Source organism: Orcinus orca, chromosome 15 (genome assembly GCF_937001465.1).
Source record: "Orcinus orca chromosome 15, mOrcOrc1.1, whole genome shotgun sequence".
NCBI classification, from domain to species: domain Eukaryota; kingdom Metazoa; phylum Chordata; class Mammalia; order Artiodactyla; family Delphinidae; genus Orcinus; species Orcinus orca.
The window spans coordinates 65580998-65606686 of NC_064573.1; the positions used below are offsets into that span (position 1 = coordinate 65580998).

A 25689-nucleotide genomic window follows, 5' to 3' on the forward strand; every position below is an offset into this window, starting at 1 on the left:
GTTTTTCAACCCTGTCAATTCCTGATCATATCTAGACTTAAAACTTTGTAGGGTCCACAGCCCTCTGTGAGGGGAAACTTGTTTTTCATAACTCAGAACCTTTCAGGAGAAGTCAGCAAGGCAGGGGGAGAGAGGAGTCTGTCACTCCTGGCTTCTGCTGCTCCCTTTCACTGTTAGGAGTCGTGGCTAAGCAGGGAGACGGCGGCGGGTGGGGGGGGGGATGGCTTGAAGCAGTCAGGTAGGCACTCCACCAGGGTGTGTGCAGGCTCCAGCTAAGACACCTCCTTAGAGCAGCAGGTGGGGCCAGACTAAAATCCCAGCAGTCCCTCCAGGAGCCGGAGCCCTTAGGGTTCATCATACGAGCTCACCAGAGTCCATGGGAATCTGAGGGGACCTGTATGCTGCTGGCAGGTCAGCTCTCACTGCAGTCTCTTTTAGGCCCAGAAGAGCTTAGGGTGGTCACTCCAGATGACACTGGGCTCTGTTGGTGACAGTCCTATTGGCTTTTCTCACAGGAAAGTGAGATCTAAGGTCTAAGGTCTACTGGATGGTGAGAGCTTCTGCTCATGGAGCACCCGTCCTGACGGGGCATCTTGCGAGGTGTCTGTGGTCCCCATTTATAAAACCACGTGTAAGCATGCACTCTGTGCAGCAAAGCTAGCAGGTGGGAGTCCTGCGGCTGGAACGGAGCTGCATCTGACTCCTCACCCCTTGGCTTTTGCTCCAGCACCCGGCCTTTCCCATAAAGTATTAACCTGAAGAAATACTCTAAATAGCATCTAATCTAACACTTCAGACATTCAGTCTGAGAACTGGAAGTGTGGAGGGTAGTATCATTTTGGAGAAAGGATCAAAGGTAACTACAAATAATGATGTTTTCTTAACCTCTTATTTTGAAATAATTTGAGACTTACAGAAAAGTTGCAAAAGTAGTGTGAAGAATTCCCATTACCCTTCACGTGTATTCCTCACATGTTAACATTTTACCACATTTGCTTTTTTTCCCTTCTGAATAATTTGAGCGTATAGTTGCAGACGTGATGCCTAAATACTTGACTGTGTATTTCCTAGCAAACAACGGCATTCTGTCAGGTGACCACAGTACCCTAATCAAAATCAAGAAATTAACACTGATCAGAGTACATTTGGCCAATTGTCCCACTGAAGTCTTTTGTAGCAAAAGAAAAGAAAATGCTTTCTTGGTCTAGGAAAAGTCCAGGATCATTTGTGGCATTCAGTTGTCATGTTTGTTTAGTCTCATTTAATCTGTAACATTTTCTCAGCTCATGACCTTGGCACGTGAAAGAGTACAGGCCATTTATTTTGTAGAATTTTCCTCAGTTTGTGCATTTGGGGGGCAGGAACCCCACAGAAGTGATGTGGTTCTTCCTGTGCATCCTCTCAGCAAGCGCCTGGCATTGAGGTGCCTCATTCCTGGGCAGGGGACCTGCCATCACCTGGTTCAGATGGGGTCTGCCAGGCTTCTCCACTGTGAAGGTACTATTTTCCCCTTCATAATTATTAAGTATCTCGTGGGGAGATATTTTGAAACTATGTAATATTTCTGTTTCTCATTCAAACTTTTAGCAACTAGTTTTAACATCCATTGATGATTCTTGAGATAATTATCACTGTGATGGTTGCCAAATGGTGATTTTCTAATTCCATCATTCCTTCTACAGTAAGTAAGAGCTTTTCTTCTCCCCATTTACAAATAAATTGGACCTGGCATCACGCTAGAATTTATACTCTTTTGGCCAAACGTGGTAACACGTAAGTTCTGTGGGAGATGGTTGTTTTAAGTTCATGCTGTGCAAAAGCATTCCACGCTGAAGTTGCAATAGAAAGTGAAGGAACAGTCCAGCTTTGTACATGACACTCCACGCCAGGCCTCTTCTCTCACTTCCAGTGATGATGCTTTATTTCCTCCTGTGTCCTCCTGTATTTGCCATCACTTTGATCTTCTGTTTCCACCACAGAACTTTGCTTAGAAATGAAATGGTTTTGCTTGTTTGTTGTTGTTGTTTTTTTTTTTTTTTGGTATGCGGGCCTCTCACTGCCGTGGCCTCTCCCGTTGCGGAGCACAGGCTCCGGACGCGCAGGCTCAGCAGCCATGGCTCACGGGCCCAGCCGCTCCGTGGCATGTGGGATCTTCCCGGACCGGGGCACAAACCCGTGTCCCCTGCATCGGCAGGCGGACTCTCAACCACTGTGCCACCAGGGAAGCCTTGTTGTTGTTTTTGTTTTGGGGTTTTTGGGGGGGGGTTTTTTTTGGTGGAGAATGTGGGCAGTGATTTTTTTTTAAGTGCTGTAAAAGTTATCAAGCATTGTAGCAGTGATTTTACCATCTGTCAGTTTAAGTGAGTGCTGTGTCAGAATCTTTTACTTACCAGTTAAATCCATGTGAAAAAAAAAATCTTCGGACAGAGAAAAAGGTGACCCAGAAGGAAACTTTGATGTGAGCAGCCATCATTGGTCTGTCAGTGTCTCCAGCTGGTCAGCCTGGTCGGACCCTTTCCTCACGGGGCCCCATGCCACACATGCGCTGCTGCTGCTGCCCCTTCCCATTTTCCTGAAGTCCCTCTGTAGGTTGTCATTGATGGTGTTCCTCCTTATACCCTCCTCCAGTGAACAGGGATGAAAAGGAAAAATAGCCCTTCCAGGAAGTTTGAGAAAAAAATGAGTATGTGATGCTGAGAATGGTTAGGGACTGAGTTACATTCAACTTCCTGATAGTTTCCATTCAGATTTTCACTTAATTAAGATCACATTGCATCAGTGTGTTTCTTGATTCGGAGGATACTTACAGGGTTTTGTTTGGATCTGCAGCCCAGCATTCTCAACCTCTGTTATTGTCCAGACCTTGGGAGACTTGGCTTTTCAAGCTCAAATTCTAGAGAAGTGGAAGTTTTATTGATTATATTAATTTGAATTTGAGGTTTGCTTCAGTTCCCAGTCCTTGTGACTGCTAGCAAATTTCCAGGAGTTGGAAAGAAGACTCTCAGAGAATCATTGGCATTGGTGAGCTCGGGTGTCTCTGGATCCTCCCTGACGGCTGGATTTTCTTACCGCAGGAGGACCTCCTGATGCAGGCAAGCAAAGAACATCTATGCACGGACCTCCCTGAAGATGGTCTGAGGAACAAAGGTATTTATTTCTCTCACATCTTTTCCTTCTTCCATTATTAAACACACAATTTTAGTTCACACTGGGAACGTGAGGATTTTAGGTCCCTGCCTTGCCAGATGGACTTCACTGTAGCAGCTCTTGATATCATTGCCCACGGACGTACTCGGAGGCCCCTGGTATGATAGAGCGATGCCTCATTTGTGACAAAAGTTTGCTTCCCACTTTTTCTATAATGAGTCCCCATTGACTGTGAGTTGAACCTTAATGCTGGTGTGAAATCTTTCATTTGACTTTATAAAGCTGCACTGCTGTGTGGAAGGGTTCATGTGGACGGGGAGGAACCACCGCTGGCTGTGTAGGGCATCCTGCTCTGTTCTCGTGGACGGCGTGTCCACTCCCGGTGACCATGAGAGTTTGCAGAACAGTTTCTCACTTCCGTTACCTCGTTTACTTCTCAAAACCATTGTTGAATATGGGCATCTGAGATACTGCCTTTAATTTGATTGATTGATTGATTGATTGATTTGATTGAGGAAGAAGCCGAGGCCCAGAAGAGTGCTGAGCCAAGATTCTTCTCCCACTGCCCCAGGCTGAAAATAATCTTAGGCAACTTTAGCGAGGACTCTGTGTATCTATTTTATAATTAAGGTTAACAATGTAGAATAATCAAAACTGCAAAAAAAAAATTCAGCAAATATGTTTGTGTGAACATTTTGTTACTGTGATACAACGTCAGATTTGACTCTGCTTCTTGGCAGCCTGGACAGAAAAGGAAGCACAGACCATCCCTATGAGAAAGGACGCTTGTCCCAGTTTATCACCCTGCTTCCTGCTGCTGGAGATTCTCTCTGTGGCTCAAAGCCTTGGCTGTCCAGTAGAGAGTAAAGTTCTGAAGATGAGAAATGTCGCTTTGTGCATGTCTCACCCAGTCTCAGGGCTTTACTAGGGATGCAGTTTAGTGCCATCACCTGTACCCGCCTGGATCTTTTTTTTTCTTTTTTGGCGGTACGCGGGCCTCTCACTGTTGTGGCCTCTCCCGTTGCGGAGCACAGGCTCCGGACACCCAGGATCAGTGGCCATGGCTCACAGGCCCAGCCACTCCGCGGCATGTGGGATCTTCCCGGACCGGGGCACGAACCCGTGTCCCCTGCATCGGCAGGCGGACTCTCAACCATTGCGCCACCAGGGAAGCCCCCACCTGGATCTTTTTAGTGGGGCTCCAGTACTGGTATACTGAGTCGTAGGTGTGTTGGTGTATTTTCACCCACATCTTATCACAAAATTCACTGTGTATGTTATGAACTACATTTAACTACTTTCATTTAACCACTGAATGGACCTTTTAAACAAGAGAACCAGAGTTATTTTCTATGACGAAATCTGCATTCTCAGACTTACCTGGGTACTCTCCACCTAAAAAGCTGGTCCCCACTGGACCTGGGTAAGTTGAGCTCTTCTGAAAAGTGTTCTTAGATAAACTGCTCTGTGGCACTTTTCTTCCTGTCCTAATGCCATTCTTCTTTAGTGACTTAAATTGGTAAAATGAAATTGTTTTCCTCCCAAGCCATAGGGAAGGTTCTCAGGTTGATGTGGGGGAGCCTGGAAATGGCAGCTCTGCCTGACTTTCAGCAGCGATGGCCTAGTGCCCGACTGTGAGACGTTCTTCCATGCAGCCCCCGAGAACCTTGCAAGTTGGCCCTGTGTTACACTTGCGGGAACCAGCTCGGCTGTCCAGTGTCCCAGGCAGGCATGGCCAGGCAGAAAGGAGGGTTCTAAGCAGGCAGGTCTCCGCAGGAATTGAGCCCTGGGAGTGCGAGCAGGCCGTGCAGCTGCCACCACGGATTTGAGTTAAACAGATGCACATGCTCTACTGTCTTGTGGCCAGCATTTCTGCTTGCTTTGCCAAGGTCAAGGTCAAACATTTACTAACTTACCATTTACTACAGAATTGAGAAGTAAATGATGTTTCTTGGAAATCTGGTTGTACTGTCTCTCCAGGGGCCCCAGTGGCCAAAATTTTCACTCTGCCGCGGATTGTAGCTCCTAGTTTTAGACATGTTAGATATTTTAAGTTTTCCTGATGGAAATCTAATGGATCCTTGCTACCTTTGTTGTGAGCGTTTGTACCGTTGAGCACTGTGCAAATTGCTATACATAGTTTTGTTTATACTAAGTTTTGCTTATTCTGAAATGGGGGCACCTCTGAGGTCAGTGTTCTGTAATAATTTATAAATTTGCTGAGGGGTGAATTTGGGTCCCCCGTACTGAGCTATCTAGTAAGTGACCCTCTTGCAGCTCCCGTCTCTGTGTTGTTTTTCCTTCTCTCTATAAATGTCCCGTTCACAGCACACTCCCAGGTTCACATGGGATTCCAGGCTTTTGAGGCTCTTTACAGTCGTTCTGTCTGCTGTGGTTCAGTGAAGTAAAATGAGAACACGATTGACTCTTTAATAAAAAGGACCTTTGTGTTAACCAAAAGGAGTCTTTAATTTGTAGAATGCTATTTTGCATATCATTCCCTATTTCTTGATTGCCGTAAGGCAGATCCGAGAGAAGCGGGCATGGGGACCAGTGCTGGGTGTTAGTCAAGAGGCCATTTCACAAGGGAAGAATGTCCCATCAGGCCCTCTGACTGTGCCTCTCCCTCCCTGCTGTTCTGAGTGTTAACCTGGCTGTTTCACCATAATTTTCTGTTCAATATTTTATAAAACTAATGTTATCAATTCTTTTTTCCTTGTAACTGGGCTTGATTGGGAAGGTTGCGTAAGAAAGATGGAATGGGCTCCAGGAAAAATACAAATATTAGTTCCCACTAATTACTGTGAGACTTAGTTCCCATAGTAACAGTCTCCGTTAAGGCTTATGTGGGAATCCTCTGAAATAGTAGGGTCACCAGAAATTGGAAGAGTGTTGAGGAAGTAAACTTTGATGCAGAGGTGAAAGCATCAAGGAGGGAAAAGCTACCTTATATAATTTTTGGAACTAGATAGTTTAAATTATTTAGAATAACTAAAGTTGAAACAATCTTTTCATAGCCTCTATTTCTATTATGTGAATAAATTAAGCATTTTAAGGAGATGGAATGAACCTATCAATAAAGCCCTTAGGTGGTATATGCATCCAGATTCTTGGAGTTTACTGATCTGTTTGTATAGTTTGGAATTACTATCTCATGTTTTGTATTCCCTGTTTATGTCATTATGCTCCTATAATTTACATTTTGGGGAGTGGAAAGTTGAAAAATCAGCCAGTACCACACCCATTTAATAGGCTACAACGAGGAGGTGTAGACATTTGGGGAACTAGTTTTTCATTTTAAAAAAAATTAAGGTATAACTTACATATACTGAAATTCACCCTTGTTTTGGGTGTGTATATGGTTCTGTGAGTTTTGAAAAATACATACAATTGTGTAATCACAACTGTACCAGCACAATCAAGAAATAGAACATTTCCATCATGCAGCAATCTCTTGCAGGCCCCTTTCATAGTCGGTCCTTGCCACCCCCAGCCCTTGGCAACCACTTATCCATGTTATTTCCCTATCGTTTTGACTTTTCTAGAATGCCCTATACACGTAATCATGCGGGGGAAGTCTGTGAGCCTGACTTTGTTCATTTAGTGTAGTGCATTTACAATTAATCCACAGTGCTGTGTGTATCGTAGCTCATTGCTTCTTACATCTGAAAGGTATCCTGTCGTCTAGTTGTATCACGATTTATCTGCTTCTCATTCGAGGGAAATTTGAGTTGTTTCCAGTTTTGGTAATTATGCATAATGCTGCGGTAAACACTTTCATACAAGTTTTTTTTTTTTTAATTTACTTTCATTTATTTATAGTTTATTTTGGCTGCGCTGGGTCTTAGTTGTGACATGCAGACTTCTTAGTTGCAGCATGCATGCAGGATCTAGTTCCCTGGCCGGGCCCCCTGCACTGGGAGCATGGAGTCTTACCCACTGGACCACCAGGGAAGTCCCTTGTACAAGTTTTTGTGTGAACTTGAGTTGTCATTTCACCTGGGCAAATACCTAGGCTTGGGACTCCTGGGTCATTTGGGAAGTATGTGTTTAATTTTACAAGAAATTACCAAACTGTTTTCCGGGGTGCTTGTACCCTTTTTTATTCCCACCAGCAATATATAAGAGTTCCAGGTGAGGAGTTGAATGCTATCTCATTGTTTGTTGACTTATCTGGAATTCAGAAAGCCAGGTGTCCAGTGGGCAGTACAAGCATAGGAGGTGACGGAACTTATAGGGCTCTCTGCCGCAATCCTACCACCAGTAGGCAGCCTTTGTGAACCTCCACCAGAGAGCTTCCTTTTATAAGGCATTTCAACATTGCTAACCCATTACACATCTTTCCAAGGACAAGATGCAGGATAAACCAAAACTTACGTCATATTTAGTTTCCATGTCTAGCCACTTAAATTTTGATCCAGGAAAATGTTGTCATGGAAATGCTATTGAATCTTTGTCAACCTCCAGCATGTCTATCCTGAAGTAGGGTCATTTGGAGATAACACCAAAAAGGTGTCTGAGTTTTCTGATGTAACTTTTATTATAATTGGAGTATGAGCACTTTTTGAAAAAACAATTTCATGGAGATATAATTTATAGACAATAATTTTCACCCATTTAAAGTGTATACTTCAATAATTTAATTTTTATCACTTCCCAAGGAAACCTTGTACCTGTTAGCAGTCATTCCCCATCCCCACATACCCCCAGCCTCCTCCAGTCACTAATCTACTTGTGTCTCTGTAGATATGCCTGTTCTGGACACTATAAATGAGACCTTACAACATATGGTCTTTTTGGTTTTGTTTTGTTTTGGCTGCATCCTGCAACTTGCAGGATCTTAGTTCCCTGACTAGGGATCGAACCCGGACCCCAGCAGTGAAAGTGCCGAGTCCTAACCACTGGACCACCAGGGAATTCCCAAAATGTTCCAATTTCTCCACATCCTTTATCAGTTATATTTTATTTATTTTTGGCTGCATCGGGTCTTGGTTACTGCACGCGGGCTTTCTCTAGTTGTGGCGAGCGGGGGCTACTATTCCGTGTGATGTGCGGGCTTCTCATTGCAGTGGCTTCTCTTGTTGCGGAGCACAGGCTCCAGGCTCATGGGCTTCAGTAGTTGTGGCATGCGGGCTCAGTAGTTGTGGTGCATGGGCTTAGCTGCTCTGCAGCATGTGGGATCTTTCCAGGCTAGGGCTTGAACCTGTGTCCCCTGCATTGGCAACCAGATTCTTTAACCACTGTGCCACCAGGGAAGCCCCCAACAGTTATCTTTTGTTTTCTTTTGAATAATAGCCATTTTAATGGGTGTGAATTGACATCTCATTGTGGTTTTGATCTTCATTGCTCTTATGACTAATGATGTTGAGCATCTTCTTGTGTGCCTATTACCGTTCATATGTCTTTGGGAAAATGCTTATTCAAGTCCTTTTCCCTTTTGTTTTTCTTTTTTAAAAAACTAATAATTTTATTTGTAAAGCAGTGTAGGATTTACAGAGAAATTGAGCAGATGACACAGAGGGTTTCCATCCCAACCTTCACTCCCCTCCCCACCCCACGCCCTCCCACGCCCCCCCCCCCCCGTTTCCCCTATTGTTAACGTATCAGTATTGTATATTTGTTACAGCTCATGAACCAGTGTTGTTATACAGTTCATAGTTTATTCTGATTCCCTTAGTTTTTCCCTAATGTCCTCTTTCTGTTCTAGGGTCCCATCTAGGATCCCACCTCACATTTAGTCCTCTTAACCCCTTAGGCTCCTCTTGGCTGTGATGGTTTCTCACACTTTCTTATTTTGGGTGATGCTGAGAGTTTTGAAGAATGCTGGTCGAGTGTATTGTAGAATGCCTCTCCATTGGGGTTTGTCGGATGTTTTTCTCATTAAGACTAGGGTTATTTATGGGTTTGGGAGAGGAAACTCCCACAGGTAAAGTGCCACTTTCATCACATATCAAGGGTACTTACTATAAACGTGAAGTGGTGTTTGTGAGGTTACTCCCCCTCCCCCTTTCCATACTGTCAGCTCTTTGGAAGGAAGTCACTATGTACAGACAACACTTGAGAAATGGGGAGCTCTGCTCCCTCTGCCTATTTTTAAATTAGACTTTTTGTCTTTTTATTGTTTAGTTGTAAGACTTCCTTATATATATTAAGTACAAATCCCTTATCAGATGGTTGATTTGCAAATATTTTCTCCCCACCAGTGGTTTGTCTTTTTGCTTCTTGATGTTGTCCTTAGAAGCACAAAAGTTTTGGGACTTCCCTGGCGATCCAGTGGTTAAGATTTCAGTTCCACTGCAGGGGGTGTGGGTTCAATCCTTGGTCGGGGAATTAAGATCCCACATGCCACATGGCACGGCCAAAAATTTTTTTTTAATTAAAAAAAAAAGTTTAAAAAGCACAAAAGTTTTAAATTTTTTTAAATTGATTAATTTAACTTTTTTTAAAAAAAAATTGAGGTCTAGTTGATTTACAATATTATTTTAGTTTCAAGTATAAAAAGTTTTTAGTTTTGATGGAGTCCAGCTTATCAGTCTTCCTTTTTTTAATCACTTGTGCTTTTGGTTTCTTAGCTAAGAAATCATTACCTGGGACTTCCCTGGTGGCACAGTGGTTGAGAATCTGCCTACCAATGCAGGGGACACGGGTTCGAGCCCTGGTCTGGGAAGATCCCACATGCTGCGGAGCAGCTAAACCCATGCACCACAACTACTGAGCCTGTGCTCTAGAGCCCTTGAGCCACAACTACTGAGCCCGAGTGCCACAACTACTGAAGCCTGTGCGCCTAGAGCCCACGCTCTGCAACAAGAGAAGCCACCCAATGAGAAGCCCGTGAATCGCCATGACTAGAGAAAAGCCCACATGCAGCAACAAAGACCCAAGGCAGCCAAAAATATAAATAAATAAATAAATTTTTAAAAAAGAAAGAAATCATTATCTAACACAAAGTCATGAAGATTTACTCTTGTGTTTTGCTTGTAAGAGTTTATTATAGTTTCAGCTCTTACATTTAAGTTTATGATCAACTTCGAGTTGATTATTTCGTGTGATGTGAGCTAGGGTTCAAATTTATTGTTTTGCATGTGGATATCCACTTTTTCCAGGACCATTTGTTGGAAAGGTATTCTTTTTGGTCCCTTTGTCAGAAATCAGTTAACTGACTATAAATGTTAGAGTTTGTTTCTGGACCCGGGGTTCTGCTGCATTGATCTTTATGTCTCCCCAGCGCCAGGGCCACACGGACTTGATTATTGTAGCTTTGTAGTAAGTCGGTTTTTTTTTTTTTTGCGGTACGCGGACCTCTCACTGTTATGGCCTCTCCTGCTGCGGAGCACAGGCTCCGGATGCGCAGGCTCAGCAGCCATGGCTCACAGGCCCAGCCGCTCCACGGCATGTGGGATCTTCCCGGACCAGGGCACGAACCCGTGTCCCCTGCATCGGCAGGCAGACTCTCAACCACTGCGCCACCAGGGAAGCCCTGTAGTAAGTTTTTAAAGCAGGAATTATGAGTCTTCCAGCTTTGTTCTTCAAGATTGTTTTGGCTGTTACGTGTCCGTTGCATTTTCATACCAGTTTTAGGATGTTTGTCAATTTCTGAGAACACGAGCACCATTAAGCAGTTATCATAGAACTACAAATCCAGGATCTTCAGCTGAGGTCATGAAACTCCTGTGCTTCTTAAGTGGGCACATACCTCACAGAATACACATTTCACCCTCCAGTGTACCTAATACTTCTAACACCTTCCCTCATTTAATTCTTCTTTCTGCTAACATCTGTATGTACCTGCCAGTCTCCAGGGTCACGGTTGGGTACTGAGTACACAGCGATCATTAAGATCCAGTTTCTGCCCTCACATACTTCCAGTCTCATGGAGCTGATAAATGAGACACATAATTGAGAAACAGCCTTACAGAGGCTTTGATAGAGATGTTGTGCAAGGGAGTGAAGTTCCAGGGGAGTGGTTCGCACTCACTAAGCGTGGACTCTGTCGGGCACTTCTGACAGTTTTACCTGTCAGAAGTAACGGACAGGTCACCGACTCATCTAATCTTTACAAGTCCTGTGATGTGGATACTCTTTTTCTCCCACATTACAGATGAGTACCCAGGTCAGTGTTCCATGGCCTTTTGAAAACTTACTAATAAATAGAAAACTTTCTTAAAGGCTCCTTTAAAGTTCTTTGTGATTTCACAATAAATGTGATTAAAAACAAGCCAAAAGAGTAGGCAGAGTATCATTTTGCTTTCGTGCTGTCTACAATCCCTCTTCCCCACCTGCCCCTCTGCTCACCACCTGGGAAGTAGCTGCTCCCCGGCCTCCCCACTAAGACTGGACGTGTGGAAAACAGGCGGTCTTCCAGCAGGTGGGGGCTCTAAGCGTGAATCTTGCCTTAAGTGCCTTGCACAGTAAATGGTTTGGGGTTGGATGAAGAGTTTTAGTGTTTTCCTGAGTAGATATAGTGAGGGATAGGACTAGTGTGGTGAGGGGAGTGGGGGAGGGGCCAGAATATACATGACCGGTTTCATGAATGCTGCTGCGTCCAGCAGAGAGACATAGTAAAACCATTTGGAGTATTTTGCTTAGAAATTCATGAATAGGTTAGAATTGTCTGCTATGATATGGAAAGTGGGTCAGTTTCAAATATAAATACTCAGTGGACCATTAGGATTTCAAGGCTGCCTTTTGTCAGTGATTGGTAGCTTTGCACACTTATGGAATGCAGCACACATTTATGTATCTAGTATTTGGTGACTCTGAGTATTTCTAAATGCTGTCTCCTAGCCTAGTTATTAAGTTTATCATTTAAGCTATTCTCAGATTCAGTAAAATAAGAATCAGAGAGAGCAGAACAAAGGAAAAACACTTCTCCTTTATATGGCAGGCACTGTACCAGGTGGTTTGTTTGTTTGTTTGTTTTGCGGGACGCGGGCCTCTCACTGTGTGGCCTCTCCCGTTGCGGAGCACAGGCTCCGGACACGCAGGCTCAGCGGCCATGGCTCATGGGCCCAGCTGCTCCGTGGCATGTGGGATCTTCCCGGACCGGGGCACGAACCCGTGTCCCCTGCATCGGCAGGCGGACTCTCAACCACTGCGCTACCAGGGAAGCCCCCAGGTGGTATTTTATATGTATCATTTAATTTAATCCTCAGAGTAACACTGAGGTAAGTATACTTACCCTCTTTTTACAAAGGAGACTCAGAGAGGTGGGTGACATCACAGAGCCCAGCTGGCTTGCCTTCAGAGTCACTGCTCTTTCTCTCAAAATTGCTGCTCTCAGAACTAGTTAAGAAATGGCCAGGGAAGCCCTAGGAAGACATTATTAATAGCATTTGCTGATGTCACCCAACTGTAGTCATTTATTAACTTCACAAATATTTATTGAGTGCTATTACATACGAGGTATTATGCTAGACAGTAGGGAGGTGGAGAGACTAAAACAAACTTGATCTTTCCCCTCGTGGAGCTTATGTTCTAGTGGGAATTAGATTTGTAGATGGATTTGCATTTTGCTTTATCTGCTTAATGCAGGTGTCCTGTTATGTACATGCATGTATACGTACATGCATATACACATTTACATTTACGTTAATGTGAATAGCTTCGGGTTTGTTTTCTGTAAAGAGAGAAGGATGAAAAATCTTTTGTAGATTAGCACGTTTGGGGAACTTCTTTATATTACATCGTGTGCCTAGAATTTCAGAGAAACTCTGTGCAGTAAACTCCTTCTTTATGAATGTGTTTATATTCTGCTTAGAAAGGTTTTTTGTTTGTTTTTTAACATTTTGTAACGGAAAATTTCACATTTATTCAGCAGTGGAAAGGAGAATGTATTAAACCGCTGTGTACCTATCACTTACCTTCAATAATTACCAACTAATGACCAGTCCTGTAGGGAGGCAAGCATTGCAGGTAATTGGGTTCAAGACTAATATTCAACTTAAAGAGTAATCTCTTTTACATAGGTTTTATGTATAACTGTTCTTTGTCAAAGAGATAATTTTATCTATTGTTTACTCAAGTATTAAGAAGATGGTCATTTAGTAATATAAGCTATTTTATTGTGAGTCTACTTTATTAATGCTTTAGGATGGAAGCTTCCTAAGATCTGAATTAGGCATATGTCTCCCCATTATATTCATTTGTCCAGCTAAGTAAGTGCATTTAAGTAAGTAACATTTAAAGAAAGGCATTTGTTCAGAGTAACCTCTTTCTTCCAGGTACTCTTTTGGCCCTCTGTCATATTTTGCAGAGAAGAACAGGCCAATGGTATTGTAACACTAACTTTGCAATTCTCTTTGTGAGTTGGGTCTTTTTTGTTGCTGCCGTTTGGTGCATGATTAAATTTATGATGATATAGCAAATGGTTTGTTTCTTTTAATGATTACATATTGATTTGGATTTCTTTCTCTTGTGCAGAAGGAAATGTACAAATTACAGCTGAAACTCTGCTAAAATCTACTGAGGAAGTACAAGGTATGAAGGTCAGTGGGACTAAGACGGATAATAATGAAGGACATGAGAATGGCCATGTAAGTAAAGGTCTCTCAGCTGGGTGCAGCGGATACCCAGAAATAGACAAAATCACGACCAGTGGTGAGGTTTCAGAGACTAGCACATTAGTTTCCCTAGAGCCTTTAAACTCTGTGGACCCTGGATTAATAGAAGCAACTAAAGAAAAAGAATGTGAAGAACTAAAAACCTGTCCTCCTTGGTTGTCATTATTACCAGGGAAGAGTGCCATTTCCAAAGTGGACGAAGGAAAGGAAGAGTTGTGTACATTAAAACTTGTCAGTGAAGCAGATGACAATCGCCAACAGGTTCCTGGCCACCATAGTGAGAGACACAGTTCTGCACATGGTAGTCCCAAAGCCATGAGAAAGGTGGTTATTGTAGAACCCTTAGAAGAAAATTCTGAAGTTTCACATTTCACATCATGTTTGTCTGGTCCAGAATGCAGAACAGCATCCTCAGAAAAGTGTGGTTTTGATGGTGATAGCTTGCCAAAGGGATCTGCTAAAAAGACAGACAGTTCCTGTTTTGATGGGGACGATCAAAGCAAGAACTTGGCTTCTAGAGAAGAAAATGAACAGCCTTTGAACCCCAGGAGTGAAAGAGAGGAACTGTTTCTTGTTAATGCCAGGCAAGCAGAAGAGGATGCTAGTGGTCACTATTCTGGAAAAAAAGAGGCTGTTGACTTCCCCAAAGAAAATATCCATGATCACTACTGCCCTCACGGCAGTATCCATACAGACTGCTCTAGTTCTTTAATGCCTAATTCTTTTACTGAAGCCACGGAAATAATGTTTAAAAAAAATGATTTAAAAATCACTTTAGACATTCAAGATAACTTGGCAAATCATGAGGACCATAGAGGAACTTTTGCTAATATAAGCTATCCAGGCACACACTCTGAAGAGAACCATTTTTCCTTCTCGATGCAGATTGAAGAGCCAGAACAGACAACCACTATAGAGCCTGGTATGTTAAGGGAAAAGATTTACAGTAAAGACTCTGACTCCTTAGTCAGCACCCAGAGAAATCTGGAAGGCAGCACCCAGTTAAATGAAGCATCACATGATGGATTTCTGATTGAAAGAATATCCCCTGTGAGTTTAATGCTAGAGGACCAGATAAGTTCTATAAATGAGGTGTTGAAACCCAAGAAAGACATTGCTCCGTTACTGCCAGCCCTAGAATTTGATGACAGACCTGAGTCAGAAATAGCTGTACAGAACTCCCAGGACGATGGTCCCCATTTAGAGAAACAGAGCGCTGCATGGGAGGTGAATGAACTTCCTTATGCCAACGAACTAGTTGTAAACAAAATAGGAAGTGAATGTGTTTTAAATCAAGTGTCCCTTAATTCTCAAAACCATGTGAAGTTGCCAACTGACAAAGAGATGCCTGTAGCAGCGAGCGTGGGCTCCCAACAGAGCCAGCACCCTCCGTCAGAGGATGGAGCAGATGTCACTGCTGGTACCCAGACTGTTCCTATAAAGACAAAAATGAAAGACATCTCTCCACCAGGTGACAGAACCTGTGGTGCCTCTTCAAACAATCCCACCTTAAACAGCAAATCAGAAAGCCTAGAAAGAAAAACTGAAACAGCTGATTCAGGAGCAGAAGGTCTGCATTCCAGACTTCTCTCAAATCAGAAAGAAGCAGCAGGCTTGCCTCAAGAGGTCTCTGCCATGGAATGTCAAAGCATTCAATCTCGGGATCTCTCTAGCTGCCCTTGTGTAAGAAAAAACGTCCCAGAGGAGAGCGCGTGTTCTGCCCATGCTGCCCTGGAGCCCAGCGAAACCATCCTGGGAGTTGAGAACTGTCTGATAACCAAGTATGAAAATGCATTTCAGCACAGCGATCACCGCCCCCAAGGGAGAGAAGCCTCCGTGGAAAGTTGCATCCATAAAGTGAGTTGTACATCGGCGGAAAGTGAGCCAGATGGGGGAGAAACTGAAGGCAGGCTTCCAGGAGGTAAGATCAGAAACGAAATGACGGCAGGCATGTTAAATAGTGAAGCTCCAAACAGGACCATCCACTCCACCTGTCACATCCATCCCAGCGAGGAAGGGCTAGAAGAAGAAGAACAGGACACACCCAAAGAGACTGTGTTTTGTAAACATAACATCTGTGATTGTGCCGCACAGGAATTAAACCAACCTGCAGACATTCCAAGTCCTGAAAAATTGTTGGACCAGTTTCCTACTGTTATGTTCCCCGGTGTTAAAAACATGAACCAAGCAGCTGAAACTCCTGAGCAGAAGGCAGATGAAGCCCTCGGCTGCCAGAGTAACCCAAACAGATCCAATGAATGCAGAAGTGAAGATAACCCAGCTAAGGAGACACTAGGCAGCGACCAGAGAGAGGTGGTCACAATACCTAATGGAGAGGTGAGCCATAGCCTGAAGGATCTGCCAGTTGGTTCAGGCAATAACAGCTCATCGTCTGGTGGAAGCCTGAAGAAAGGGGCCTTTGAAAGGATTTCTGGTTGTGAGGAGCCCATAGACGGTATGGCAGACATGGTCTCCACAGGCTGTAGTGTTAAGGACACAGAAGGCGTTCTGGACATAAGGGCGTCTAGTACTCTTGATGGGGGTGCAAGGCAGGATGGGCCAGTGTTAAAGGAAACCTCAAGGAGTGTGCTGTCACAAAGAGGAGAGCCTATTGCTGCATTTATGGGAAGGATGGACCAGGATTCAGATTCCCAAGATGCTGCTTCCTCGACAGCAGACTCTCTCGAAATTAAAAAATCACGTGAAGAGAAAGTATGCAGATTGTTAAAAGACTGTGAAATGGAAGTGTGTCCAGACTCTTGTGCCCCTGAGACAGGGTCTGTGGCAGATCATAAACCAAATGTAAGAGTATTGGATAGAATAAATGTGTCTTTAAATTATATTCATCTTGAACAGCAAGCTAAAGAAGCATCTCTGAGAGAAACACAAGGGATGATTGAAGGATCAAGACTAGAAATAAATTCTGAGCACGACAAGGGAAACGCCATTGGAATTTCCTCAGAAGAACTGACATCTTCTGGACACCAAGATGAGAACTCTGTTCCCCCGGGAAGCCTGAAATCCAATGAGATAATTCCTTTGTATCCGTTGTCTCAAGAAAAATCAGAAACAATTATGAATAGTGAGGAAACTGACCTGAAAAACCTTTTTAAACCAAAACATGGTGAAATGCCCTGTGAGAATGTAAAGGACTGCATGGTCCTGCCTGAGATGAAAGGAAGAGCACCAAGGGATAAGAGTAATCCTAGCAAAGAAAGCGGCACAGCCCTCATTGCGGAAAGTTCGCCTTTGACGATGGAAACAGAAACCGAAGTGAAAAGAGAAGAAACTACAGGACACCAGAGGGGACCACGGGGTCAGTTTCCTGCTGTGGAGGAGTCCGAAGAGATGACTGTCAGAGAAGGTGTTCATGGTGATAACATGAGCCAGGTGTCTCAGACCCATCTTAAACCCCCGAGGGTGCTGCGTGTTGCTGAGGACCAACAGAGCCAGAAGGTTTCGGACTACAAGGAAGAGGAACAGATGCATCAAAAAGAAGCACATGCAGCTTTGGAACGATGCACATCATCTAATATGTTGTCAGATGAGGCGCAAAGTAAGAGCCAACCTAAGGATTGCAAAGCTGAGCCCACCGTGGTGAAAAATATCACCCTAGCAAAGCCAGCCACAGGCGGCGACACTGCTGCAGGGTTTCAGAAGCTGAAAGACCCAAAGGAGGAAAGCTTGTGTCGCCCATCAAAAAAGGACATTGAGTCCTGCGCAGGCCCTTGCCTCCATGATGTCCCCCGGAAAGCACAAGACCCCAACTCCGCTGGGCGTGATGAACTACACGGTGCCTTTGGGAACACTTCACATCAGAAAGGAGTGCTTCCCTTAAAGAAGCAGCCCCACCGAACGTGTAAGAAAGTTTCCTGCCAGGAGCTAGTCAACATGGGGAGGAAAATAAGTAAAATCAGAAATTCTACATTTTTAAAGAGCTCCTCTGAAACCATCCCCACAAACGCATACAGATTTCTCAGTTCACATACTGTGTCTGCACCCACGCAACTGGAACCTGAAACAGCCCCTGCCAGGAGCCTTGTTAGCCACGTACCAAAGCAGAAGGCCACTCCAGGCCAGCCCTCGCGTAGCCTGAATGTTCGGAAGCCTACCAAAGAATCAGCCTTATTCAGCAAGCTGTCCATCCTTGCCTCCAGACTGGCCCCAGCCACGAAGACCCAGAAGCTGCGGTATCGGCGGTGTTCCTCTGACCTTCTTCCAGTGGCTAAAAGCTACAAGCGGCTCAGATACAAAAGGCTCCTGGATGGGTTTTCCTACAGCACAACACAGCTGAATCCATGGTTGGCACATAGTGATTGGGACAGGAGGCCTAACAGTAAACCCTTGACGCTTTATTCGCTCGAAGCCATCAAAATGAGCTTCATAGATTTGAGCGACAAGATGCCATCCCTGTTGTTTGGTTCCGAAATCTTCCCAGTATCCTTTCACGTGAAGTCGGGCTCCGAGTGCGGGACCGAGTCCCCAAGGACTTTTCCCGAGCACTGTGCACCCGCGAGGCTCGCCTTAGGGGAGGCCCGCCGGTGCCCGTCTTCACCTCCCAAGTGGACCTTCTCTTTCTTCTTGGCCCACGACTGCCCTGGGGTGGCCATGTTCAGGGAAGACCCTGGCCTGTACTGTCAAGCAGGCGCCCAGCCTCCACTGCAGCCTCCAGTTCCTCTCCAAGACCATGGAGCCACCACCATAGTCCAGACCAGAGCGGGCTGCTCCGTCCTTGGCCTTCACACACTCCTAGCACTTTGTTCCCCAGGATGTTACCGAATCTGGACCAAAAAACGGAGCTGCTCTAGCCACATGCCCACCATGCAGAGGCTCTTCCTGACCCAGTTTACCCAGGGTCTGAAAGGGTTACGGTCTCCCACCTCCATAGCAGACAAGGTCTTCTGTTCTCTGCCCTACTCGGTGGGCCGAGTCCTGTCCATTTGGAGCCAGCACGGGCCTTCTGCCTGCCCCTTCGAAATCTCTGCTCTTGATTCCTCTCACAGCAAGCGGCAGCCACCTCTGGGCACCATGAGCAGGTAAAATCCGTCCCCTGTTCTTTGCTGAAGTACCATGTTTGCATCCTACCATTGGGGGGAGGAAAGGGCGCTCCTGAAAATTCAGGGCACAGAGTCTGTGCCTGCCATTTCCTGTTTATTGCCCAATCTCTGCTAGGAACATGCAGCAGTAATTCTGAAGTGTAGCCCCCTCTAATTTTCCTGAAGGGTCTAGATTTCTTGCAGAACCCTTTATTTTGTACCTTCCTTTGTTCTGTCCATTTAATTCTGTGAACCATTAAATCTTGAATCTCTCCTTTTCTCCTCTTGCTCTCACCTTGCAAAGAACATATCCCATTACTATAAGTAGTGACTTGTGACTTGTAACTATTACTTGTTCACAAGGTATTATAACAGCCTGCACCTAACTCAGTGGTTGGTGTGTAAAGGATACAGAAGAAATACTTTTTAAATAAACTAATTAATTACATAGGCATCACCAAATCTAGTTTAGGAATCTATGTGTTTCTTTCTGGAGCAGGGAAGCTTCAGAGATTGGTGTTTACATATTATAGCTATAGAATTTATAGAATTTTAAGTGAACTGGAAAAGAGTTCTTGTGGTTTGACCACTGAGAATAGTTGAAAATAATTTCACCAATATCATTTTACCTTCTAATAGGAAATGAGAGAAGAAAAAGAATTTGGGAGTTACATCCCCGTAATCCTCTAGATAAACAGAAACTTTAAACATCATTTGGTTTGCCCTTATCATTGCTGTAGTTTAAAACTTCAACACCAAAAAAGCCTTAAAATTCCAAACGGCCTGGGAGAGGCCTTGTTGTTTGTGTGTCTGGGCAGAGTCTCTCATGCAGAATCATTCTGTCATTGAAAAGCTTCTGGGGCATACTGTGAAGTTACCCAGCATCTTAGCAGAAAACTAACTAAATAAAAGAGCTTCAGAAAGGCACCCCAGAACCTGAATGTGGCTGATTGTGAGTTCTTGTCCTGTAGGAAAACAGGAAAATGTTCACTTCTTATCAGGCAGCCATAAAAATAAAACAGGATGAATCAAATTGTTCTAAATGATGGTGCACTGCTTCTGTTGCGTAGTTTGTTTGCCTCTACAACAAACTCTGCTCTGTGTCTGTAACACTCAGTTTTAAATCATGTTATCTTCTTTAAACTATGTCCAGTCCTAAGGTAGCATGGAGGGTAGTTATTCATTTCACCCTGTGAAGGTGAATGACCCTATGACCCTTTTCCCTCTTCCAGAACTCTTTCCCACCTGACTTTTCTGTTTTCTGGTGGGGAATATTTTCTCTCTCCCTTAGATCCTGTATCTGACATTTCATTTATTTTATTTTTTAGTTTACTTTTAATTTAATTATATATGTGTGTGTATGTGTGTATATATATGTATTTTATTTATTTTTTATTATTTTTTAAAATTTATTTACTTATTTTTGGCTGCGTTGGGTCCTTGTTGCTGTGTGCAGGCTTTTTCTATTTGCGGCGAGTGGGGGCCACTCCTTGTTGCGGTGCGCGGCCCTCTCATTGCGGTGGCCTCTCTTGTTGTGGAGCACGGGCTCTAGGTGCACGGGCTTCAGTAGTTGTGGCACGTGGGCTCAGTAGTTGTGGCTCGCAGGCTTTAGAGTGCAGGCTCAGTAGTTGTGGTGCACAGGCCCACTTGCTATGTGGCATGTCGGACCCTCCTGGACCAGGGATCAAACCCGTGTCCCCTGCATTGTTGACAGGCAGATTCTTAACCACTGCACCACCAGGGAAGTCCCTATTTTTTAATTGAAGTGGTAGGGGTGGTGTTTGTGGGAACTTTTTTTCTCATTGGCTCTAAAAGTACCTTAACATCATATATATCCTTGGCTTAGAGCTTAGAAGTTTGCTGTGTTTGTAGACACACTTAGAAATGTTAAGCATGATAAATTGGGGAGCCGCAGAAAGCAAGACTTAACCAAGATTAAATTAACTTATGGTTTCCACAGCGTTTTCTCATTTGAACCTCATCCTCCAGCACTCCATAATATGGGTCAAACAGACATCTTTTTTGCCTTTTTTTTTATAGATGATGAGACTGAGGCACATGGTTTTTTCTAACTTGGGTCACTCAGCTGGTTGCTGTGTCAGCTGAGCTAGACCCAGATGAGGCCTCTGATTTGGTCAGCCCCTTTCGCAGTATTCCAGATTGGTGCTAAGCTCTCTAACAATCTGATTTATCTGTGTTTCAGCCATTGAACAAATTTCTCTAACTTCCCAGAGGAGATGGATTATATGGTCATTATATAAACATCTGATTAATTAAACCTGTACTGTGTCTAAATTCAGTAGAAATGGATACAAGCTTTACTTTGAGGGGTACCAAAAGCTCTCCAACAATGCATATTAATGTATCTATAAGTGATTAATACCATTTTTCATCTATAAAAATCAAAGCTTAATTATAAAGGAACTAGCCCTGTGAACAGTTTTCATCTACATGGCCATGTTTTACATGGAACTCGGCTTTAAAGATAATACGGTTTCTTCACAATTTTTTGTAAGTTTATAGAAATTGGCAGATTTTATTTTAATACGGTTAATACAGAACTGAGGAGTGTATTTTTATCTTTAAATTACTTTTTAAAAACTTTAACATACACGTTCAACAACTTGATTAAAAGGTATAAGGTTAAGGGTATTCTTGTCCTCCTCCTTTCTCTTACTGTCCTCTGTATATCTCTCTCTGCCTTCTTTCCATTTAAGTTAGAATATAATCCTCCTGTCAGCCTGCCTCCATTCCAGTGATGGGCACGTACATGTAATTCTCATGCCTGGGAGGGAGGTTTTCGTCTTCCTGGGTGACTGACACTTCTCGTCTTCCTTGGGCTCTGATTGAGCATCCTTCCAAACCCATGGTACACCAGAGCCTCTCCTGCCATCCCGCTGCCCTAACCTGCCTCTCGTGTACTTTTGCTCCACTTCAGCCACACTGCGTTACCGTCCGTGCCTCTTCCGGACCTGGAAGCTGCTTACAGCACCAGCGGCAGTCATGTGAGGTGAGGCTCCAGTGGCGCCTGGCACGTGAGGGCTTGTGGTTTGCAGTGTGTGTGTGTGTGTGTGTGTGTGTGTGTGTGTGTGTGTGTGAGAGAGAGAGAGAGAGAGAGAGAGAGAGAGAGAGAGAAGTGGGGGACGAGTGCACTGGTGGCTGGTGTGGCTCGGGCATGGTATAATTCTGACCTCTTGTTCTCCTTCTAAGCCTGATCTACATCTCTCAGATGAACAATCTCAGGTTCAACCTGTGTAACTAAAGTTGTGTGATCAATCCCATTTATGAAAAAAACGTCAAAATCCCTAGCCAGCTCATTGTACCACAAGTCCCCTTAAGATACTGCTTGGTCATTTAGCCGATTTCAGTGCCCTGATGGGTTCGATGTCGTCTGAGCACAGTCCATTTGTTCAGTTCACTAAATGTCTTCTTCCCACAAAAAACCTGTTCCTTTTTACGTTTTTCCTTATTCACTGCATCTTCCTCGTTCGTTATTCCATCACAGTGAAGTGGATTGACCACATTCTCGTCGTTTTTTACATGTATAGACACAGGTGTGTCCAGAAGTGTCAGGAGGACAGGTTTACTGGGAACGTCATTCAGCTCTTGTCTGGATGTTAAGACGAATGTGCCAACATAGAAGGTGAACCCGTCCCATGTCGTTCTTCTCTGTCTCTCTCTCCGTGGTGCTAGGCTAGAGCCTCCATTCCCTGCCTTGGTACCAAAGTCTCGCTTGGTAACAGACTCAGCTGTCAGCAAGCTCCTGCTTTCAGCCTCCGAGTTCCCGGTTCCTGGATTTGATGAGCTGGATGGTGTGACAGCCCCGTGCCCCCGACCACAGAGCAGCCCCCCAGAACAGAAAGAGGTAAATTTAAAGTGCCTGTGGGGTCAGGTGGCGGTAGCACCACAGATGATGTGACAGGTACAGATGGGCCCCTGAGTCTCTTTGCTACCACCTTACCTTCAGCTGAGTATGGGAGGTTAGCAAGACACTAAAGGATACCTTGAATCTCTTCTTCCTCGTCGCCTTCCAGACCCTTTTCTCTTGATGACACATTTAACAGTGTTTAGAGAACCGAACCACAGAGCGAGAAGCTTCATGCATTCAGAGACGAGTGAACAATGGTGTGCTTCAGTTTTGCAGTATCTGCTGTCTCCAACGGTTGCAAATTTCCATATTGATAATCTCAGTATCTGAACTGCATGTACAGTAACATAAAGGGGGTGGTTGCTGAAAACGCTGTTGTCAGGAGTGGGGGCGGCGGGGGGTGGGAACTTTGTCATAAACTACTTCCTGAAGTCATCTGTACACTGAGGAAGCAATACGATGGGTGTCAGGAAAGGGGACTTCGTATATTTAGAATGTCTTACAACCTGACCATCTTTCTTCTTAAAAATAGACTGAGCCGGAGAAGAGGCCAAAGAAGGTCTCACAGATTCGCATCCGGAAAACCATTCCTAAGCCAGACCCTAACCTTACCCCCATGGGCCTTCCTCGACCCAAAAGGTGAGCGCCTTCTCTAACATGCATGTGTGCACTTTTTTGGAAGTTGGCAGAATATAATGACCTTTTGAATGATCATATACTCTGAGCTTTTGTTATACTTCTAGGAATTTATCCAAAAGAATTCATCGGTACTGTGGCCAGAGATTTGTGTGCAGGGATATTTGAACGCGTTCTCGATCACTTTTCCTGAGCTCTCTATGCCGGGTGCTGTCGCTCTGTGTACACAGTCCCAGTTCATCCTCCAAGGGTGCTGGAAGGTAGGCACAGCCGTCGTCCCCAGGTTTAGGTGACGGTGCCAAGGCTCAGTAGCTGAGAAATCTGTGTTAGGCCTGAGTGTCCCTCATGACAGAACAGGTGGTTCCTGTCTCTCACAGGTCTTACCCGACCCCACAGCCCAGGCTCACAACATTCTGTGCACAAAACTGGGAAGGGACCTACACATCATGAAGGAAAGATGTCTTTTTTTTTTTTTTCAAGAAAATGCTAGATCCATGTTATGGTCCATAGTATAGCCTTTAAAAATTTGGATTCTAAAGATTTTTATGACAGAGCTGACTGCTAATTCCTATAAAGTGAAGTGGAAAGAAAAAGATTACTAAATTATATATTGGTTGGGCGTGATTCCAAATTGTGTATTTGACATGATTCCAGTTTGGGGATGATGTATATTACACAGATACTATGAAGATATAAACATTTTTAAAAGATCTCCAGAGTTATGTTTTCTTGTGATGGATTTCACTCCTTAATTTCTCATCAGCAAATGGAAGCCTGTGTCCCTTGATTAACCCAAGGTAAGTTATTTCACCTTCCTGAGCTTCAAGGACTTACCTGTAGAATGTGAGTAAGAATTCCCAACACTTAAGATTGCTGTACAGTCCAGTTGAGAAAAAAATGTGCACTGTATCTATTTTATTGCTTCACACAACACAAATGCGGTAGTTAACTGTTACTATGATTTACGTTCCACTTTTCCCACGTGGTTCTTATCTTAACGTGTTGTGTTTTTATACTATAGTTCTTTTATTGATCATCCTACCATGTCTTTTCAAGAGAAATTTTTAAAGTATTTCAGATATCCTGGGTTGAACAGTACTTTTTACTAGAATGAAATAGGGTTCAGAATCATGGTATTCTCTCTTGAATTTTTGTGTAGATAGAAGTTCTGGAAAACCTTATTAATAAAGATAGGTAGTTGGGAGTGCAAAGAGTTTTAATAGAACAATGACATTCAATCCTTTCAACTTCTGTCAAGTAATATCAAAAAATCACAGAGTGATCTATCATCAAATCATATTTAATGATTTATCACCTAATCTTTTTTGAAAGCAAAGAATCAAACAGTGCTGACTTACTTGGGTTCTGTCACCCAGCCTTTGGAGGCCAGCAGTGGCTCAGTTTATGGGACGTGCACCGGGAGGATCTGACCAGTTTCAGATACCTAAGAATTCTATGTTACTTTCTCACTTAAGGGCACTTTATTTAATCCTATATAATGAAAGGGTTGAAAAATACAAGATCTTCAATAAATCTTTACCTAAGACATCTTGGTAAAATGCTTTTATTACTTCAAATACACTTTTGTATAGACACTTTGAAGGTGCCGATTTAGGGCATTAAATTTATGGAAAATTTTTGAAATACAACTTACTTGGTGAAGGCAGTTTTTATTATTCAAGCCCATTGGCCAAATCATTCTTACTTCCTAGCTTTTCTGCCTTCCAATTATAATATAGTCATCCCTCAGTATCCTCGGGGAATTGGTTCCAGGAGACCCCCCAATACCAAAATCCACAGATGCTCAAGTCTCTTACCTAAAATGACCTGGTACAATGAATACAGCCTCCCCTCCATGTCTGTGGGTATGAAACAGTAAATATGTTAATATTTACCTTCAAGAAAATCATACAGACCATTGAAAAATAAATTATGGTACACTTCTTGTAACGTAGATTTCTAAAAGCCGTAAGTCAAAATTAAAGTTATGTATAAGAATTTCCCATTTTTTGAATTTGTAATAAAGCAATGTAATTTATAGCTAAAATAATAAATTATGAAGTGAGTATGTTAGAAAGCATGATATTGCTTCAGTAAATGTGTATACATGCATGAATACTCATTATTAGACTTTTAGGAACAGTTAAGAATCATGTAAAAAATCAGAAATAAATCCATCAATTTATGTAAATCTCATGATTGCTTCAATATTTAATGTAGGAGAAAAGTGTATCACTGCAAACCAATTGGCATGGCAGCTCATATAATTTTTGTTGTTAACAGGAAGTAGAAGTTATAATATTTTGTAAGATGAATGATTGACTTAAATATTTCCTTATATGATTTGATTAATGTTCTTCTAAGTGATAACAGACTGTGCATGAGAGTTGAGAATAGTTTGAAAAGACATTGTGTATGGTTAAATACATGACCAAGCTATTTT

The 25689-nt window shown here is 43.4% G+C and overlaps 1 protein-coding gene across 11 annotated transcripts in view; it reads left to right on the forward strand.

Moving 5' to 3' along the window:
* The window catches only part of PRR14L (proline rich 14 like), a 56550-nt gene that overhangs the window by 16324 nt on the left and 14537 nt on the right, over window positions 1-25689 (forward strand). For 3 of the 11 annotated variants that reach the window (XM_004283792.4, XM_033412821.2, XM_049698026.1), the window contains 5 exons: window positions 3075-3147; window positions 13567-18742; window positions 21681-21752; window positions 22436-22607; window positions 23143-23249. In XM_004283792.4, coding sequence (XP_004283840.2) covers window positions 3075-3147; window positions 13567-18742; window positions 21681-21752; window positions 22436-22607; window positions 23143-23249 — 5600 coding nt within the window. Of the gene's footprint in view, window positions 1-3074; window positions 3148-13566; window positions 18743-21680; window positions 21753-22435; window positions 22608-23142; window positions 23250-23353; window positions 23507-24009; window positions 24044-25689 lie in introns of those variants that run through there. The other 8 variants (XM_033412818.2, XM_049698028.1, XR_004479047.2 and 5 more) reach the window with 7 other exon arrangements.